Source organism: Crinia signifera, chromosome 2, assembly GCF_055691185.1.
Source record: "Crinia signifera chromosome 2, ASM5569118v1, whole genome shotgun sequence".
Taxonomy (NCBI): Eukaryota; Metazoa; Chordata; class Amphibia; order Anura; family Myobatrachidae; genus Crinia; species Crinia signifera.
This window is the reverse complement of record NC_139218.1, coordinates 247,191,721-247,214,197: the sequence shown is the minus strand read 5'-3', so window position 1 is coordinate 247,214,197 and position 22,477 is coordinate 247,191,721. Positions and strand designations below refer to the sequence as shown.

General features: G+C 41.6%; 1 protein-coding gene across 1 annotated transcript; it reads right to left on the bottom strand.

Moving 5' to 3' along the window:
- Positions 1-1,207: 1,207 nt before the first annotated feature.
- IFT57 (intraflagellar transport 57) lies at positions 1,208-17,576 on the bottom strand. The gene is made up of 12 exons (XM_083174198.1): positions 17,419-17,576; positions 14,975-15,201; positions 13,875-14,037; positions 13,673-13,791; positions 12,306-12,396; positions 9,998-10,066; positions 7,422-7,544; positions 6,925-6,996; positions 6,464-6,595; positions 3,292-3,354; positions 2,635-2,701; positions 1,208-1,573 (listed from the first exon to the last, which is right to left on the bottom strand). The coding sequence occupies exons 2-12, from the start codon at positions 15,127-15,129 to the stop codon at positions 1,395-1,397; spliced, it is 1,233 nt and encodes a 410-aa protein (XP_083030324.1). The 5' UTR covers positions 15,130-15,201; positions 17,419-17,576; the 3' UTR covers positions 1,208-1,394.
- Between the last annotated feature and the right edge of the window lie 4,901 nt (positions 17,577-22,477).

The window sequence follows — 22,477 nt, the reverse complement described above, 5'->3', positions numbered from 1 at the left end:
TGCTTGCACTGCGATCACCGTTTAAAGGATGTGCATATTACCGGGGTAATACCAATTTCGCAATTAGCGTCGCTTTCTAAATTATGCCCCTTATCTCTTGTTTTGCCTTATCCACAGAGATCAGGCTGGTTTTGTTGTTCAGGAATCCCATGACACCACCACTTAATTGATGATTCAATATCTTACAGGGCCTCCTATGTAGGGAATAGAGTAAACTGTAAATAGGCCACTTGACAAAAAGAATGTCATGACTTTCATGCATTTGTGTGAAGCTCCCACACCCAACACATACTATAAACTGGTTTTGGTAGTTTCTGTACTTGGAATTCACCACTTGAATCAATCATGTGACACCGCACAACGGAGTGGAGCAAGGTCTGAACACAGGAGCCCTATGGACCCTTACCACACTCTGGGCACAGTGGCTCGCTCATATCACCACCTACTTACTGAAGGCAACAGCTGGTTGCGAGGATAGTGACAGTGCCAGGCCACCGGCCATTCTCCTCCTCATCGGCATGAAAAGTCCTTTCTCCAACTTGGATCTACAGTAGCAAATAAGGAACAGGATTTTTTGCTTCTAGGACTCTGGTCTCTGCCATTAAGATCCTCTAGAAGTCACTGGGCCTGCTGCTATCGTGCTGCTATTGAGATGTAACCAGGTGACTCTGTGAACAGCTATTCAAACCATAGGTACAGATTGTTCTACGCTTGTACGAGTAAGGACTGCTTTGTACAGCCAGTTACAAGCACTGGCTACAATTAGCTGTCACTTATAAAAGCGGGATGGATTCTGTATGCACACCGGATGTCAGCTGCCCCCCTACTTCCCCCCGAGGCAACCTTACATATGTGTGAGCCTTTGCCATGATGGGGGCAGATCCCACCAGGCTGCGAATGTATGTTACTCTGTGCAAACTTGCCTTGCGATTGAGTGTCAGGCAGACACCATTTGCAAGGCATGGTTTGGTAGACTCACAATGCTGCGAATTTGCAGCCTTGCGAATCAACCAGAATTACCCCCTCAATGTTAAATGCTCACATTAGTATTTTACTCTTTGCCATCCTCTCTTTATACCCACTAAAGTATATCTGCAAAGGATTTGTGCCTGACTACAAGCTCAATAGAAGTACATTTATCTTTGGTTAATTATTTTTTATGGTCACAATAATGAGCATCTCCCTGTATTACAGTCAACATTAAAACTACTATAAAAACAAAAACACTTTATTTGCAAGTAACCAATGAGTACTTACTGTATGCTTACAAAATCATTACAACCTGGCAAAAAATAATGTATTATACAAAATGAAAATATATACATATACAACTATAAACCTCAAATGTTCATAAAAAAACACATGTAATAAATTAAGGAATATATTGCAAACGACTAATAGTCTCCAGTGGCTGATTCCAGGATGGCTGTAGCATGCATGTCTCTGGTCATATTAGATTTTTCATTGAGCTTTGACTGAAGCAGTGTATGCTCCACAACACCAATCCTAATATCCATCTGGACGGTCTCTTGCTTCAGCTTCGTCAAAGCTTGCTTCATTTTCACAAGCGGAGCTGTGTAAAATAAACATATAATAACCAGTGATTATATTATATATAGAGGCCTACCAAACAAGAAACACAACAAGGTATTCATGCAGGCACTTATGTTACCTTATTACACATCACAGGCCGAGTATTACAGAGCGTAATAGTATACATTGAATAACTTTTATACGTAATGAAATATTATTTTTTGCACATGTTAGAGGGGGATCTTTACAACTATAGCAGGTATAAATAAATGTGCGGATTGATGGAGTCATACACAGTGTTGGTAATGTCAGCTTATCTCGGTTTTAAACCTTTGAGTGCCAACATCTGTGAGAGATGTTCAAAATATCCGCTAAGAAGTAAGCGACGCTCACATTTGTTATATAAATTCAAATAAAAAATGTTGTGTAAAAAATGACTACATTTCCGATATATAAAAGGTAAACATTACAGGTCATTATGATGAATAAAAATGTTTGCTTGGCAATTTTCGCACCTATTTTGACAAATTCAGTTGACACTCAAAAGGGTTCATTGCACCTATATAAGATTCTAGTAGGATACTGTGCTAAGTAAGTGGAAGAGGCTGCAGCTGTTTTCAATGGAGGAAGAGGGAATTGTTAATAGCTGCAGTGGCATTGTTAATGATCAATGTATTGATGATTCTTTTAATAATGCACGGCCCTGCACTAGGGCCTGGAGTGTTCGAGGTTTGGCAGCATGCAGGCCAGTATAAATGCTGGAAGCAAGGCCGCAGAAAATATTGGTTATATCACATCTGTAACTCGTAGTTGCTGATTCCCGAAGAATTATTTCAGAGTGAAGGGAAGCACTGGGACCATACTGTCCGAGGTACTGTAGGGGTAGAACTTTTGGTGGAAGGATAAGAGCAAGCCCAGAAAGTGCATCATACATGTTATTTGCAGCATCAGAAAATGAACTCCTATGAGAAAGCCTAGAACATTGGATAAAAAGCTTCTACAGGATTTACTGACAGATCTGCAGACAGAAATGAGAGAACAGCGCCTTTGGCAAAACAAGGTTATTGTACTGTTTATTGTGAGCACAATGTGATAACTCACCTCCATCTGTGATGCTACTTCCTTTCTCTTCAATTTCCTGCTTTACTTTTTCTAACTCATCATTCAGCTTATAAAAAAAAAAAAAAAAAAAATAGCTGAATTCAGAATTTCTTTTCATTTTAGTTTACATTCAATGCAACTATATAACTGGGAGGAATGTAAACTAGGTACATTTTGGTTATTTTAGCTATAACATTAAAACCAGCAATCTAATATTGGGCATTCTGTAGGTCCCACTCCTGCACCAAAACAACTCTGTCCCAGTTGAAACATGAACAGAAGAATTCTGTAGGTGTGTGCTTTGGTATGATCATTTGCTGCCTAAGAGGTGCCATTGTAAAAGAGATAATACATGTTATTCACTTCACTTGTCAGTGGATTTAATCTTATTGCTATAATTACACCTACATATATATATATATATATATATATATATATATTTATATATATATTATTACTACTACATACTGCATCTTTCACCCACTGTGACACATTCATCCTAATTTTGTAACCCCCTATGTGTCATGACACAAAGGTTGGTGAACAATGTTAACATGAAAATTTCTCTGAAGAGGTTACCTACGTTGGTATGTTGGAATTAATCAGCCGGTGGAATACAGAATGAGGCATGAAAAAAAAATATATAAAGGCTTTTACCTCTGACAGGATTCTCGACTTTTCTGTAACCTTTGATGTTAATTCTTGGTGTTGCTCTTTCAACTAAGAGGAGAAACAAAAATAAAGAATTATAAAACATTTTGTTTGGTTAATGTTGCATGTTTCTGCCTACAAATAACACCAGTCTGATTTTCTATTGTCAGCATGAACAGAAACAGAATTCAATATACACAAATTCATTTTTGCCATTCACACCATGTACCAAGTGAATGTAATAGCACAAACTACTTTCAGCATGTTGTATTAGATACTACATTTATGACATCTGAAATACTAATGGAAATGTTTTACTCCTGTATAGCAATCCTGTGTATCCAAGTATCCTTTCCAGAGTACCCTCCAGCGGGTCACCACTTACCATGCTCTTATGGGCAGGGTACTCTATCCTCTAGTACAGTGGTGGCCAACCTGTGGCTCTTGAGCCTCATGAGGCTCTCCCCCTTGTAAAGTGCGGCTCCTGCTCCCACTGCTGCCCGCCGCCCGCCACCCACCGTCTGTCCCAGTCCCCCCTGCTGCCGGTTCCCTGAATCCCTTCTCCTTCTGAGGGGAGGACAGCGCGCATCTCTCCTACCCCTTACTGTGCATCCTTGTGACTGGGTCATCCGCCAATTAGAGCTCGTGGGCCAGCAGCCAATCAGCGAGCTTTGATTGGTGGACGGCCCAGTCACAGGGAAGTGAAGGGGAGGAGACGCGCGGTGTGCTGTGCTGTGCTCTCCTCCCATCAGTGACATGACAGGAGGACTGCAGGGGGACACCAGACTGTCCTCTCCCCGCCTGGCAGCGGCAGCAACAACGGTGAGTGCTGCTGCTGGGAAATTTGCACTGTGGGGCATAGCAGCTTGTGGCACTGTGTGGGCAGAGCAGTTTGTGGCACTGTGGGGGAATAGCAGTTTGTGGCACTGTGGGGGCATCCCAGCTTTTTGGCACTGTAGGGGCATACCCGGCACCGTGTGGTGCATACCTGGCACCGTGAGGGGCATATGTATATCTGGCACTATTGGGGGCATATGTATATATGGCACTGCACTATTGGAGGCATAATTGTATCACACCCACCCAAGGGGTCAAAATAGAGTACGCCCCTTTTTTTGGCACATGCGCCTTCGGCGCGCGCATGATGTCGGCTCTTTAGCTTGACTACCGATATTTTTCGGCTCTTTACCTCTGACCGGTTGGCCACCCCTGCTCTAGTAGTATCCACATCCTCAGCGCTCTGCTCCTGTCTCCTACTTCCCATCAGCAACAGGGACACAGATTACTTGCATACAAGATTTGTACAGGAAGACTGATTTCTGCTCTCACCATCTGCTTACTCCAACACAAAGCTGAGTGTTGCCCTACAAATGCTGCTGTTACTGTTTTAGGCCAGTATCCAACTGCCTGCGGTAATTGGGCCTGATTCAACTTTATTTGCAAAGCAAAAAAGCATGCAAATAGGCAAAACCGTGTTACACTGCAGGTGGTGCTCATATAACAAGTGCAGCAAGAATTAGATTTGGGTGGGGTGCGTTTAAATGGAAATCTATATGGTGGTGCAAAAATAAAGTACATTGGTCAAACAAAAAGGAAAGCTAAAGCAAGAATAGCTGAACATATTTATAATATCAAAAGAGGATTGACCACACACAGCGTCTCAAATCATTTCTTAGAAAAGCACAATAAAGATCCCACTGGATTAAACCTCATTCTAATACAAAAAATCAATCAAAATTGGAGAGGTGGCGACATCGTCAAAGACCTCCTAAAACATGAAACAAGGTGGATTTTTGAACTTTCCACCCACGTGGATTAAATATAGATATTGCACTCAATGCCTTTTTAGAATAATAAAACCCATGCATAACTTCAAATAAACTTCACATACAATATGAGTGACACCTGTCAAAATGGAACACATGTGGTTCCCACCAAAATATTTTAACTTCCTCTATGGAACTTCTGTTTGATCAATAAAGTTTTAAAATAAAAGAAGGGAATTTCCAAACAAACTGTATCCTTAAAAAAGTGCCCATGTGGCATTAAACGCGTTGGAGCAGAGAACAAGAGAACTCACCCCATCAGCTATCCCTACAAGAAACAGCTGCAGAATCGTAGATTGTGCAGGGACGCCGGCTGAACTGACTTAGGAAGCTGCAACTCCGGTGCGACACGGAGCCGCGGGAAATAAACATCTGACAGCCGCCGAGCTGCCCCGCTGGCTAACCGGAAGGTAGGGAAAGTTAGGCAACTGGGGACTCTCCACTTACTCCAAAAGGAGTGTAAACATTGTCTTTTAACCAAAATTCTTTTTCAGGTGTCACTCAAATTAGCATAATCAGAGTGCTCCGACCTATTGCACATAACCCCCATTTTTTTTATCAGGAGCTGCCCAAACATAGAGCGCGGTCATTCCTATATTTTATAGCAAAAATAAAGTTGTCTAACATCTGTGAGCTACACACAAACACAGACAGTATTTAGCCTGCAGAGAAACAATATAAATGTATTTGCTTCCCTTATATAGCAACATGGTTTATTCCTGACACAAAAAGACATACTTTTTTTTGTACTGAATCTGGCCCAATCACAGGCAGGGAAAGCCTAATCCCCAAAAGCAGCCCAGTTTTTGGGCAAAAAACGTGGCTGCGGCCAGCAAACACACACACGGGCTTCTCTGAAACTGTTTGTTTTTGGAATAAAATGCATTTTTGTGGGGTGGCTAAATTTTATAGCCCGAAAAAAATATCAGAGGAACATCAAGAAAAATCGCTAAAACCATCAGTTTTACACTCCAAATGTTTCTTCACAGATAATAGGATACTCCCCCCATAGTCTTTGATCCCTGCAGTGGTGCCTTTATTTATTATTTCAATACACTAGAATGATTTAGTAAGTTAGTTTTGTATATTATTGAAATTAATTAAACTAGGGATCTCCATATATTCTATAATGCTGCAAGCCTTTACGAAAAGAAAAAAAATAGCTCACCATAGCGCATCAGTGAAAAGTGGCAGATCAGTTACTTTGCTTCTCATAGGAAAGCATCAGCATCCTAGCTACACTGTGACAGTACAACAATGGCTCTGAATCAAATCTGCAGCACCAAGCACTTTAGTAGTAAAATACTTAAATGGAGAAAAGTGTAATTAGGACTGCACAATTCCACCTGTACCTCACTCAATTGGGCTTGTGCAGCTCGATACTCTTGGACCAAGGAATCCAGCTGATTATTAATATACCTCTCACGACTGCCCACTTTCTCCAACGTCTTACTGATCTCATTGTGGAGCTTGTCCAGATAAACCTGAGAACACATTTGGAACAGGTGCATATAATAAGGTAGTTAGAGCAGTGCAATAGAGTGTAATGTTCTTATGTGTTCGTCTATACGGAGATTGAAACTTTCTGACAGATTCAGATATGGGGCACTTCCACTGTCATGTCCACTGATCTGCACATGCGCAGTGCTGAACCTGCGCATGCGCAGAGGAGTAACCATCAGGGATGTAAGCAAACCAACGGCTATACGGGCGTCTCTGAATCAGCCATTTTATCGAACTAGTCCTTCATTTTTTACATTGCATTTAATTTCTTATTCCATTCACAAATATAGTACAATTAACTTATACACACCTTTGTTTCTTTTAATGATGATTCAATGCCATCTTTGTGTTGATGCATTTGGTCAACATGAACCCTCCAGTCCTAAAAAAAAATGAACATAAATATTTGATAATTCAAGTAATCCAAAAAGTAGTTAAAAAATACAATAAAAATCACTACCTTCACTAAAACATTGTATTTATCAAATGACAATTATATATATATATATATATATATATATATATATATATATATATATATATATATATATACATATACACACATACATATACACACAGTTAATATTACTAGCAGATTTTTTCTATAAACCAACTTGCATTTGAGATTTAAAGGATCTCTTATATTTTAGGCAGAGGGGCCGAGTTACAAATGCTGTGGCATTTAAATGTAGGACCGGCTGATTCACTCAAAAGTGCTCGCTGCTCTATGGAGTAGCAAACACATTTGAGTGAGATCCCCCACCCATAAAGTGCACCGGTTGTCATGCAAATTCTGTTACAGCTCACCTTGTTATCTGTTCTGACTGTGACTTTCAGCTGTGGCAGAACACGCTCCACCTCCAGGTACCACTCTGCTGCATCAGTATTAGACTCCAAAATCTCCTCTGGCTTAGAGGAGTCACCGTTGTTCTATGGGAATAATGATATTGATGTGTGTTAGTTCTATAGGTAAACAGTATGGGTGTAGATCCAGAGTGTACATATGAAGGCAAACAATGGAGAGCATATATTCTTGTGTATGTGTCAATTGTCTGTTCTGCACAGCTCTCCTCATTGTCTCTTTCTTTACAATCATATTATAGTAGTATATTAGTATAGCCATCACCATTTTGCAGGTAGCTGCAGGTCATAACAGATAATCTGACATTACGGAGTTTAGATGTATGTGGACACATATGTAGATCTATAGATCATTTTGCCTTTTTGCACATTCAAAAGCCCTTCTAGTCATATCGTGCATAACACATAACCAGCTTCTGCTGATTAAAATGATATGTGGCATGCCTATATTCTGTGTGTGTGACTGTATCTGCATATTAAATGCTATGTTACAGTTTTTTCCAGTAAAAACACTTTAGTGTTACATTTCGGATGCAGATAAAGCCAGTCAGGCATGTCGCATATCATTTTAATCAGCAGAAGCCAGCTCTGCATCCAATATGCAAATAAGACATATCAGAATGAAAAAAAAAATTACCATACAGACAATATGCGCTACAGAGTCATACAGGCCCTTATTCTGGTTGGTGCGGTAATATCCGCGTGCGTTCGTGCCGCCGATATTTGTGTCTGCGCATGTGCAGAGGCGTCTCTGCGCATGTGCGAGCGGGGCGTACGGCCAAATCCCGCATGAAATGTGAACACTCCGACCAGGGGGTGGAGAGGGGCGTGAAGGGCTATTTGGGCTCATTACCATATGCGTACGCCCCGCGTTTCATGGGCGTTCCCATGCAAACTCTGGGCGTACGTATGTTAATGCGGCCGTGACGCACGTGTAGGGGGCGGACATATGACATCGCCGGATGTCAGCTGCCCGCCCAGATCCCTGCTTTTGCACGGAAAAATGTCCGTGTGGTCTGAGGTTGCGGGAGCTGGTGGAACACTCGGTCCTGCATTCGATGGTCTGCGACCATCGAATGATGGGGGAGGTTCCCTGAGATGGAGGAGGCGTATTCCATGAAAAATACACGTGCGGTCCGTTCGGACAGCTTCTTGCCGCGTATGGACGGAGTTGGCGATCCGTATGGAAGGCGGGGTTTCGCACGCACGGTCCTGGCCGCATATTCGGATCCGGCCGCACCGATCAGAATAAGGGCCACAGAGCTTATGTGGTTACTAATAGATGATAGATGTATGTGGAAACATCTGTATATCTATCTATATCTATATCACACACAGATATATAAAAGACAATCTCCAAAATTGCGCTACTTTGATGAATAGTGGTCGCTATTGGTTTCCAACTAGTAGGAACACACACACCACCTTTTCACACCTATAGTAGTGTCTTCAGTGCCCCAAACATGCAATGTTCTTTTGCAATTTATAACAAATCAAATAATTTTTAAAACATTTATTTAAAATATATATAAATAAAAAAATGCAAGCTTCTTGTTGTTGGAGTGATTTTTTTTAATTTATTTTCAAAGATTTAACAGTACCCATGCAATTGGTCTCTAAAAGAGATTTCATCAGGGATGTTTTATCTTCATTGGAGCTTGGGCCCTATAGGCCTGAATAAATTAACATATATACTCGAGTATAAGCCTACTTTTTCAGTCCATTTTTTATGCTGAAAAAGCCCCCCTCGGCTTATACTCGAGTGAGGGTCCCACTTGAGTCAATACGTTTTCCCAGGTTTTTGTTTTAAAATTAGGTGCCTCGGCTTATATTCGGGTCGACTTATACTCGAGTATATACGGTAAACCTCAATATAGTTTATTGGCAATTCTATGTAGGTGGCTGTCTTGCAAAAAAAAAAAGAGAGGAGATCCTAAATATCTACTACGAGTGGTTTCACTCCATGTGGTAAGGACATGGTAAATGAATACTTTAAATGGTTTGATAGGTGGTTAAAATACGATAGATTAAATGAGCCTTAATGGATGAATATGGCCAAACCTTAAATAGATCAATCCCCAACAAGTGTCAAGGTGAACTATTAGTCAACCATTTTAGAAAATGTATAGAGTTGAATGAAACACCATTCCTAGTTACTGGTGTGTGTCTTCCTGTGTGTCCAGCCAACAAGTCTACATGTCAGCCATACAGCGGCTGAACCGGACAAAACTGGACTGTTGTCAGTTGAAACGGTTGTCAGGTGAGCCGCTGTATGCCTGATTGTTAATCATGCTGTAAAAAAACCTTCAAATACAATTCTTTTTTGCATCTTCAAACTTGTGAGTGCTGGTTCGGTTCTCTCTCTCACCTGGGGGAGGTAAGTGTATGTATCCTGTGTTTGGAACTTGCACCACACCAAAAGGTTAATTACTCCAATAACAGACCACCCCAGGAGATATTTATTTAAAAAACAGTGTACTGCACAAACACAAAGTGCTCTAAATAAAAAAAAAATGACTTACCAGATTGTTAGTTTGTGCCTTAAGGACATTTAAATCTATGAGATGTTCCTCATCATCTGACTCTTCTTCCTGGTAAAACAGTAACAGTTTTAGCTGTACAGATGTGAATATGCCTAAGGTCTGGTTTCAATGAGTTGAGTTTTCCATACCGGCCAGCATTACTTTAACATTTTCAGTACATACTCAGGGTTAGATTTGCCAAAATAATAAGAACAGCTTGCACAAGCGAATGTCGTGAATGACAAGTCCACTGTGCAAACTATATGAAGAGTGGGAAAAAACCCTGAACCCCCCCAATACTAGAGGACAGTGTAGAAGGTTGACAGTGGTCATAAGCAAATGTACTGGAGTATAACAATTTTTGCCAACAAGAATATTTCTGCAACTAGTTTATAGTAGTTTGGGCTACATTAAAAATAACTATTTTTGTAGGTATTGGCATGACTCTGGGGGGTGCAACTTGCACCCTGGTGTCACTCTATAAGGGGTGACCTCAAAATGCCAGCTTCTCCTCAGTAGAAGGGAGCAGTCCGGTCTCTGGGCCAGGGGATGCGGTCACTAGGTCTACAAACATTAGGTGGACCAATATAGGGTGACACATGAAATAGGCTGACATGCATTAGGTCGACATGAGTTTTTCATGTTTTTTTTCTTTAAAAAAAAAGGTGGTTTTTGATACTTTAACCCCCAAGTGGGCATACGGCGAGAACATAATAGTGTGCTGAGCACCGTGCCCGAAGCATGGCGAGCGCAGCAGTATACCTCTACCATGTCCATGACAACTGAGGTCAACATAGACAAAACAAAACACGAAAAATTCATGTCAACCTAATGCTTGTGTCGACCTAGTGAATGTCTACCTATAGTGGTCGACCTAAGTTGTGTCCACCCTATGAACCATACCCATGGGGCAGACCAGCATCTCTAGTCACCCCCTTTTTAGTGCTGCCCTTACATTCAAATTAAATATTGTAGAAATGACAGGTAATTCCCATCTGCAAGTTCAAAATTCTCATTCCCATCAATGCAACACCTCAACATAAATCAATTAGCTCATATTTCTGATGTTTAGATCAAATATCTAATAAATGGTTACATTGAACTATATAAACAACTCTAAATACATTAGTATTCATTGTAAGTGGTGTACCATAAATACATTACACAAGACACTATTCATAGTTATCACCTAGACCAGTGATGGCTAACCTTGACACTCCAGCTGTTGTTGAACTACACATCCCAGCATGCCCTGCATCAGTTTTACTATTTGGCCATGCTAAAACTGATGCAGGGAATGTTGGGATGTGTAGTTCAGCAACAGCTGGAGTGTCAAGGTTAGCCATCACTGTGCTAGACTGTAATAAAAGTCACAAAATTTCCTATTGAACAGGGAAAAGCCATAGCGGCAGGTTTTACCTGCAGTAACAATATGTTCTTCCTAGTTTGTTGCTAACAGAGCTGTGTGCTATATGCTGGCCACAGGCCATGTGACACTGGGCATAAGTCCACAGGATCGTTACTGCTAGAACAAACGATCAGAAGAGCACTGCCAGACCACATGCTCAGCCATCTATTATTATTTATGTAAAGAGCCAAGAGGACCTGACAGAGTCATAAATGAACAACTGGCCCCAGTGACTAATGGTCAAATATTGTCCAAGTTGATCATTAGTGGAAGTGCCAAATTGGACAGTGAACATGATGCTTGGCACTCTGGCTAGGTAGTATGACTGCAGTGTGTGGACAGCTCTAGATATAGATGCTTATATTCTTCTGTTAATACAAAGTTTGAAAATTAGTTCCTACAAATAATTTTACACTAAAGTTATAATAGTTGCTGAACAACAGGAATAAAAAAAAGGACACCCTGAATATATACATACAGAGGTTATTCTATGGGCAGTTTAAGATGGTGCAAATTAAGGCAACAAATCCACATTTACAGGATAGCATTAATTATGGATAGAAGGATTAGGATAGAAGTGAAATATCACATGTGTACACATATATTACAATTGAAATTCGGCACTATGCAGAAGAAGAAGATTTACTTTTTTTCCGATGCCCCCACAAACAAGCAAAAAAGAATGGAAAAAATAACTTTCAATAGGTGCGGCACTCATATGTATGTATACATTATATATATATAATATATATATATATATATATATATATATATATATATATATATATATATATATGCTGATAACTTGCGTCTGAGTCTGTTATTTTCCGTGAGTGCCATAACCCTATTGGAGTCTATATATATATATATATATATATAAATATATCTTACAATACTCACAGCAATTTCATCTTCAATTTTATTCAATGTTAGCTCAGCATCATCTTCTGCTACAACCTCTTCATCTAACTCTTCTGATGGGTAGACAGGCCTGAAATGGAACATCTCACATTGGGCCTTATTCTAGTTCACTCTTTCTGACAAATTCCTTCTTAGATGGACAAAACCATGTGCACCGCAGGGGGGCAGATGTAAAATGTGCAGAGAGAATTAGATTTGGATGAGTTATTTTGTTTCTGTGCAGGGTAAATACTGGCTGCTTTATTTTTACACTGCAATTCTAGATCTCACTTTGAAGTAAAACCCCACCCAAATCTAAGTCTCTCTGCACAAGTAACATCTGCCCCACCTGCAGTGCACATGGTTTTGTCCATCTAAGAAGGAATTTGTCAGAAAGAGTGAACTAGAATAAGGCCCATAGTAACATAGAATAGAGAACTGTGCTGCCTGGAACACTGGTCCATAGATTATAATAATAATGGATTGTAAAAACTGAATGGAGTACATCCATATAAAAAGGGGTTAAGAACCTTAACCCTTTTTATATGGATGTACTCCATTCAGTTTTTAAAAAAATTTCTTACAACTTTTCTATTATTCTTAATATTATTATGTATGATAAATTTGTAGAACAAACTAAGTAAATAATAAGCCTGCAGGGCGTGAGCCTCTTTTATGGTTACAGCTACAGATATGTCCACTTACATCTAGCCTCCTTGCGCATTGAACTGCCCTTCTAGTCACGCCAAGTGTCTTTGCGTGTGAATTTTTCTGTTACAAAGCGTCTTATACACAAAACTTGTTTGTTCAGCTTTGCTAATAAGACACTTTTTAACTGGTAAATTTTTTTTGTAAAAGGTGGCTAGTACATGGACACATCTGTAATATCACAGTAAATATGACAAAAGAATAAACTTGTATAACATAAAAAAAAAAAATGCAACACCAAAACTTGCCCCAGCCCTATGGCAGGTGTAGTTACTCTATGAGAGTATGACCTCCTGTGTGAGTCTGTGTACGCAGTCTCTTTCACCGACCATATTGCCCACGATGGGAGTGTGCAACGGCAATATATTGCCGGGTGCGCGCTCCCGTTTTTACCCCTGTAGTGATCGCTGGTCGCAGGAACATGCTGCTGCGACCAGCTGATTACCACTGCCGGGCTCCCCCCCGGCAGTTTCTTTTTCATCAGCGACCATCTCTGGTCGCTGATGAACAGGAGACACAGAGCAATATATTGCTCATCAATATATTGCTGAGCAATATATCTCCCCGTGTGTACGGGGCTTAAGTACAATGGGAGTCGCTGATGTTAATTTCATATGACTGAATCCAATTTTGTATTATAAAATTGGGAAATATCTTACCTCTTCCAGGTAAATCCTATATGTTTCAAAGCTTCCTCAGCTAAAACATCAAGTACATAGCACACTTGTTCTCCATAGCCTGCCTTTAGTTTGGAAGGGGGGAAATCTGCTGTACCTCCCTGAGAAACATAAAAAGTAATGAATATATAATGTACATTTATAGCGTGCTATGCTTTCAGCAGGAGAGGAGCAAGGAACTTACTAATGAACGCAACTCTGTGAGAATTTTGGAAACAATTGCATTTGGATCATCGTATTCTTGGGGCTGTTCAAAATGGTGGCCAGCTTTATTTATGAGCCAAGCGGACAGTGTGCAAAACATGTAAAATTGCTCTCCGGGATTTGTTGCTAACGCAAAATATATCCTGTTGGTAAAATAATAATAATAATAATAATGAAATACACATTACAAACATTTGGACCGTATCAGATTTCCAGGGCAAAACATAGTTTATACAATGGAGTTAATTAAATCAAAAACATCCAAAAGTTGGGTCATGCAAGTCATTTTTGTGCGTTTTCTGATATTTTTAGAAACTAGCATCTAGTTCAATTGGCCACAATGGAGGTATCCAATTAAATCTGAAGATAATATGGGAAGGGGGGGGGGGGGGGGGGTGTCCATGAATTTTTCAACATTTTTCCTGATGTTTCTTTTTAAGTCCCTGAAAAAAAAAAAAAAAAACCAAAACGGTGAAACCTGTGTTTGCTCACAAAAATGGAACTGCTTTCAGGATTTGGTGTTACCTACCAAGGCAGATGAAAAAAACTTATGATAAGGGGAGGCTCGTCCCAGCTTATCGGGGCTAATGGTATAGACTCCAACATGACAATTAAGTAATTTACTGTGGGTAATTGGATACCACCCAATGTATGGTATAGACAAATAGGGGGATTTCAAATGTTCCCTGGGCGACAGTAATTAATGGGCATCCAATGGACCAATTCAATTGTTCCAGGCACCTATTAATTATCACGCTTTGTCTTGCTCAAATAGACTGGATTTAGCCACATATAGCAGTTAAATCCATGTAAAGTCCTGGATAGGGTGCCCAAAACCATGTACTTTTCGCACTTTTTTTGTTGCTAGCTGAGGACACTGAGAGAAGAAATGTTCTCTCTCCCTCACGAAGCTGGTACCCAAACAGAGCAACAATTGAATTGCTCCGTGTGGCACCCAGTAGTGGCAACCAGGGGGGCAAACAATCAAATTGCTACCATGGAGTAAAATATACAATGTTAAAATATATGTCCTCATCCTTGAGAAATGGACATTGGAGAATATTTATACATAAACCATACCTTGACACAGGCCTCATGTTGTGTTTTCTTAGTACTTCCTCTTCATAGTCAAGCAATTTCAATTTCTCTATCAAGTCCTCCATGAGGATAAAGACCTTGAAAGCCGCTCCAGGGCCTTGATCATCATCCTCCATTCTTCTACTATCTTCTGCCATTATCAATCAAAACTCTTCTACTTCAATTAACCCAAGAAAACGTTTTATTCCTCTTGCTGTCCTGTGCTCATGCTATACATTTGAATTATGAAATTCTGGTGGTTAATATGCTGTATTGCGTACATATATTTCACTGAAAACTGTTTTAAATATTTTCAGTAACTTTTAGCAACAAATATCGAGGGTGATATAATTCTCCACAATGGTTGTGAATTGCCAGTGTACAGGCCTTACCACAACTCATCATCATTGCAGATTTCATTTGGCATCACATAGAGCAGGCATGTCCAAACTATGGCCCTTCAGCTGTTGTGAAACTACAAGTCCCATCATGCCATGCCACTGTTTTGCTAATAGGGAATGCTAAAACTGTGGAAGGCATGCTGGGATGTGTAGTTTCACAACAGCTGGAGGGCCACAGTTTGGACATGCCTGACATAGAGCATAATGTGTAATGTTACTGTACCAACATTCTTGATAATATAAACTTTTGTGCACATTACTAAAATTGAATCATCCCATTGTGTTCTAAGGGACTGATTCTGAGTTGGGAGCAAAGTAAGAAAGAGTAAGTAACTGTGGGGTATGGGTAAAAACCGGACCAGGACAAAACCCCCGGACCGCCGGACCAGACATCAAACTCTGCATTTTGGAGCTTGTTGCGAATGGTACGGGGCGTGTCCTGTCTGGAGGTTCTGTCTGTGAGAGTGTGAGGAGGAGGGGTAGAATAAAGTCTCCCTGTATGGTCCGGGCATGTAGCAAAAACTGGACGGTCCGGACCACACGGGGAGGCTGTAATCTCCCCTTCCCCATGTACCTGATGATAGCTATCACAGGGAAACCCCCCCCCCGGACAAGACACCCCCCGGACCGGACCCTATAAGCTCCGGACTGCAGATTTTGATGTCCTGTCCGGCGGTCCGGAGTCTAGTCCGGTCTGGTTTTTACATAGTCCCATAACTGTGCAATGTAAAATGTAATAGGGTGAGAGAATCAGAAAGTGAGATTTGGTAAGAAATCTCCAGGGTTTTTTTGCAGTGTAAATGATTGCCGCTTTAAGAAACCTGGAGATTTCTTACCAAATCCCTCACATTCTGATTCTCTCACCCTATTACAATTCACCCAAAATGTGCAGAGAGATCTAGATTTGGGAGAGACATGCACAAACTGAGATCTAGGCATTTGTGGGCTACATGCAAAAGCAGTCAACATTTATCCTGCATGCAAAAGAAATCTATGTATTTACACACATTTCATTTAAACATTGTCCAGGTAGACAACACTTACTTACACTATACTTCTAATGCAAACGTAAAGGATATCTGATTCTGGTAATTATTTACTAACAGGTTTTTATAAATAGTGCAGCAAATCCCTATTGGAGAACTCTGTGGCCACCAGCCACCACTGTACGATTCCACATCCCCTGGTTCCATTCATCCTCTCTTCTGCTCTGTCACAACTCTGCCTGGTTCCATCACTCCTCTCTTGTGCTTTGTAATGCCTCCATCATGCTTCCCTCTAGCTCTGGCTCACCTAGTGTTCATTCTTGCACCAACACCCAAGCAGTTCCTCTTGTCTGCCTGGGGTGTTAATTTGCCTGAACTTTGCAGGTCCCTTCCACTGGATAGTCACATGATAGCATACATGCCAAAGTCAGCTATCCAGACAACATGGCATGACAGCTGCTAATAACTGTCACCATCTCAAACTGGGTACACACCGATAGGTCTGTGAACAACGTTGTTCACACACATATTTGGTGGGTCCTGCAGCACAGCTGATACCTATATATCTGCATGTCTGGCTGTATGTACATGCGACCGTGCTGACTCCGTGCATACTAACATTACAGCTGGGCAGGCATGCCTGCCAGTTATGGTGTCAAGAAGGAAACATTGACCAGCCGATTGGTAAAGGTGTACACGTACCCATGGTTGCTTACGTGACTATCTCTAGTTCAACTATCTCCTCAGTCTGCACATTACATGGCGGTGCTATGGCTTTCCATGGTCAGGATCAGTTAGGGCCACATAGACGTATCCACCAAGATGGTAACTCACAGCAATGAAGATAACCGAGAACCATGAAACAATAGTACTGAATGGTGAAAACGTCTAACACTCCCTGACAGCTAATGCATGCCTTCTCATAGACAAACGGCTACCACACAGGCATGCAGAGTACAGTACATGATGACACACTGAAGCACTAAGCCGCCGAGTTCCACTACACAGGCATAAAGCAAGCAGTGACTACCAGCAGGAAAGCGCCATCATTCCGCCTTACCCTCCATGTTTCCACAGCGCCTATGTGGCCGCTACACTCGTCTCCAGGCAACGGTGGATGTGACGTCACGCACTGCGACGCGGGATCTGAGCGCCCACCGCTGCTGTCTCCATGTTTTCTGTGGGCAGTACTACACTGACAGGCAGTGGGCGGTCCCCAATGTAGTAAATGAACACGGTTTGGCGTTACGTTATGGGGTACAGACTAGTTACTAGGAATACAAGTGATTCGACTCTAGTGCGTACATGTAGGAAGTGATATATTGAATCATCAGGGAAAAACAGTGTGTTGCCTCGAGGAAAAAAAACATTTAACATTTCCACTTAATATTTGTTATGGCTAAGTATGTAGTTAGTGTGTAGTAAGCAAGTATATGCACAGGCCCATCTTAAACGTATGGGCTCAATTCTAGGGGCCTTCAAGCCTGGGCAGATTGGGTTGTGGGCATCTGCCTCCTGCGCTTCTTAGGAGGCAATAGAGAATGCTGCCTGGTTGTTCTGATTGTGAATTACACACAGTCAGAGCACACAGGAAGCATTATTTTCCTGTATCCCAGCAATGCTGTTAAGATGGCCCTTTTTATGCATAGGGACACAAGCCTGCTTAGCCCACTCATGCCCCTGGCCTTTTCCACCCAAGTCACGGGTTTGTTTTTTTCTGGATTGATGCTGTTCACACTGTGCACAGGTGGTGGGGCTCTCATGCTGTATCCATTTACGCTGCAGCTCAACTGGGTCTTTGGCATGTAAAACCTTGGGTATCCAGGAAGGATTCCCGAATAACTGGGCCCGTGTGGAGTAGCTTCCACTTATACCCCTTTTCTACTAAACTTCCTAGTCTAACCTAAGAGATAGAACACCAGTGAGTTCCAGACCAGGTTAGATGCAAATTACCCCATTTCCACCACAGCTCCAACCATAATTATTCCCTGTTAGGAGCTGTTTATAATTCAATGGAAGCTATGTTGAATGACCCAGGTTACCAGTTTACACTGTCCATTAACTTTGTGGCCTTTCCGGGGACCAACCGTGCAAGCTAGCCAGGTTACATAATTACATAGTAGTTAAGGTTGAATAAAGATGTGCGTCCATCAAGTTCAACCTTTGTTGTTAAAGTGCATGATCTATTTGCTAAATCCCTTATATAAACTGAAATCTGATTTAATTATATGCAGATTATGATTGTTATTTGTACCTCTGGATGTTTTTGTCCAATAGATGTTTGTCCAACTTTATTTTAAATGAATTTATTGTCTCAGCTGACACCACCTCTCCAGGAAGAGAGTTCCAAAATGTTACTGCCATGACTAGAGACCGGATTATATGCATTTGCATATTTGCATATGCATTTGCATATTTGCATATGCATTTGCATATTTGCCCGATTTTCAGCAGAAATTGCATATCTGACCTAAATGTCCTGATGGTGCATATTTGGCATAGCGCGGTCGGCGCGGAGCGTTCACCCTCACTTCCTGACTTTTTTTTTCTTTATGTGAGGAAACGCCGCTGATAGGCTGACAGAATCGCCCATCAGAGGAATGGATTGAGCGGCCTGTCAGCGCGGCGGGGGGTGGGATGTGGGTGGAAGAGCTGATATGCCGCAGTGTGTACTGTAGGCTCTTCCAGCTACATCCCACACCCGCCGCCCTGACAGGCTGCCCGCCGCGCTGACAGGCTGTCCACCTCTGCTGACACGCGGGGAATCACTGCGCGCCACACGGGTGCTGGAGGCCCCGAACAGTGGTGCTTCTGGACAGAACACTGACCTCAACCAACGGATGGCAACGGTGAGTGTAACTAACAGCAAAGTTTCTGATGGGGCATTACAGTATGTGCGGTTTTGCTGGGGGCATTATGTGCACTTCTGCTGGGGGCATTATGTGCACTTCTGCTGGGGGCATTATCTGTGTTATACTGCTGGGGGCATTATCTGTGTTATACTGCTGGGGGCATTATCTGTGTTATACTGCTGGAGGCATTATCTGTGTTATACTGCTGGGGGCATTATGTGGGGTATACTGCTGGGGGCATTATGTGGGGTATACTGCTGGGGGCATTATGTGGGGTATACTGCTGGGGGTCATTTACTACTTACTAATTGTATGCTGATTTAACCCCTTCCCGACGAGGCCTTTTTTGTTAACTTTTTTTTTTTTTTCCTCCTCGCGTTCAAATAAGCGTAACTTTTTTAATTTTCCGGCTATATAGACACATGAGGGCTTTTTTTTTGCGGGACAAGTTGTACTTTTTAATGGTACCATTTACTATACCGTATAATATTCTGGGGAATCAGGAAATAATTCAATGTGGGGTAAAAAAAAAAAAAAACGCCATTCCACAATTTTGCGCTGGTTACGTTTTTTTTGGAGTTCATAGTTCGTTTAAAATGATGGGTTATCTTTATTCTATGGGTCGTTACGATTCCGGTGATACCAAACTTATATAGTTTTCGTTACGTTTTACCACTAAAAAAAAAAATAGAAAATGTTACGGTTTTTCTAATTTGCGTCGCGTCGCCATGTTCTGCGGCTTATAACTTTTTTATTTTTCCACCTACGGACCTGGGTGAGGGCTCATTTTTTGCGGGCTGAAGTGTACTTTTTAATTAATACCATTATGGGATATGTGCGACTTTCTGATCTCTTTTAGTTACATTTTTTTGGGTAGGCGATGCGACCAAAAAACGTAGTTTTGGCGTTGGGAATTATTTTCCGTTTACGCCTTTAACCGTGCGGGATAACTAATGTTATATTTTAATAGATCGGACTTTTAGGAACGCGGCGATACCAAATATGTTTATTTTTTTTATTTTTTATTTATTTTTATTTGTGAAATGGGGAAAGGGGGGTGATTTGAACTTTTAATATTTTTTTTTTTTTTTTTTTTTTAACTTTATTTTTTTTTTTTTTTACTTTTACTACAAGGCCCCCTAGTGTACTTGACCACTAGGGGGCGCGATCGCCTGTACTAGGTTCAGCCATAGAGCTCTATGGCTGAACATAGTGATTTTCAGCACTTCCTATTACATCCTGCCTCAGGCAGGATGTAATAGGAATGCTGACATGGCCAGCACAGGGGTCTACATTAGACCCCTGGCTACCATGGCAACCGATCGGCACCCTCCGATCTCGCCGCGGGGGGCCCCGATCGGCGCCGGAGGGGGGCGCCCCCCCTCCGATCAGCTATTAAAGCACTGCGGGCGCTTTGCCCGCGGTGCTTAAAGGGTTAAACGGCCACGATCGGCGAACTCGCCGCTCGTGGCCGTGAGAGCAGGTACCTGGCTGTAATATACAGCCATTACCTGCTCTCTTTCAAGCCAGCTCACTCCGTGAGCTGGCTTGATTCCCCCGCAACCGGCATATGACGTACATTTACGTCATATGTCGGGAAGGGGTTAAATAAAAAATTTCACTTTATTTTGTATTTTTTATTTAGCATATTTTGACGCTTTTCATGCATATTTTAAGTATTTTTCATGCATATTTGCATGCATTTTCGAGCTTTTTATGTTGCATATAATCCTGTCTCTAGCCATGACTGTAAAAAAGTTTTTTCTTTTGAGAAGACTTTCTTGACAGTGATGACTGTCACTGCTGGTGGCCTTCATCAGGCTGCCTTTAATGTTTTACCAAGCACTTGTTTTCATTAAGAACCCATAGTATACCTCCCAACATTAGCCAAACAGGAAGAGGGACACTGTGCTTGCTGAAGGCACGCCCCTGAAAATTTTGATGCCAACATGAAACCATGCTGTGGGGGCATGGCATGGGCTCTGTGAGCTGCTGGCCATGCTTCCAGCCCTACTGGCTGCAGGAATACACACAGCGTTCATTCACGGGTGACAGGGGGACTCCCAACTGCCCACCCAACGCGGGACACTGCCGGCCTCAGACAAAAAACAAGCATGTCCCAAAAACGGGGAGGGTCCTATGAAAATCGGGACAATTGAGAGGTCTACCCATAGGCATATCTATAATAGGTGCAGAGTGTGCAGTGCAATTATAACAAGTCGGTTTGTATTTTTTTTTCCCCAATTTAACCTATTATACTGTAAATAAAAAATAAAAGTGCTTGGATACAAGTCAATGAGATTACTTTGAAAACTGTATTTCAGTAATTTAGGACACTAAAATCACATCACAATTAAACTTTGAACTTTTCTTAATTGCACCCAGTAATGGGTTATGTTCTGTGTATGCTAGACACAGAGGGGCCGACTCATAGTTGATGACTATTTAGCTATTGATGTTCCCTTTTGAGTGCACAGAAAAAAATGATAGTCATACATAGACACTTTGGGCCCATTTCATTGTTGCACACAATGTGGATGTTCTCAGAGTTGGCCGAGTATTTGATAATGCACAGGTGTCTAAATTCATCAAACTTGAATGGTGCATGTGTTACATTTTGAGTACACAGAGAGACTGTGGCATCACTATGGGGGTGTGGGCTTCATCAGGGTGACACCAAAGTGCTTACTCCTCCTTAGTGACAGGAGCCAGCTGCTGTACTGAAACATTATGTGTAGCGCCCGTCACAGTGTAGGAGCTGACAAAGACCTGTGAGGACACACACACTATGGGGTTAATTTACTAACATGGGAGTTCTATTGAAGATGGGCAACATCCCAGCTTAGTAAATGTATCCCTATGTGTCTTCCTGAACTAGGTGTTGCCTCAAGTAGGGACACCAGTGCATGGAGATGCAGTTGCGATTGAGACGCACAGTAGCAGAAATGGTTGCATATGCAGATATTTAATCGGAGGCATTACTTCACTGGAAAATCTGCCCCTAATATGTTGATGGTGCACATTTTGGTGGTGGCATCTAAAGAATACCAAGTAGTAATACATAATCTATAGACACTCAAAGCGGGTGTCTCGGTCCTTGCATTCAGACACATGCTTTTCCACTATTAGAAGGACTTTATCTTTTCAATCAGTCCTTTGTAATCCTGTTTTGGATCTACCATTTATTGGAAAGGTAGATACATCTAATGCTGACCATACACTAGGGCGATATTGCATACAATCCTTCGATTTCGACTGCATCTGTGC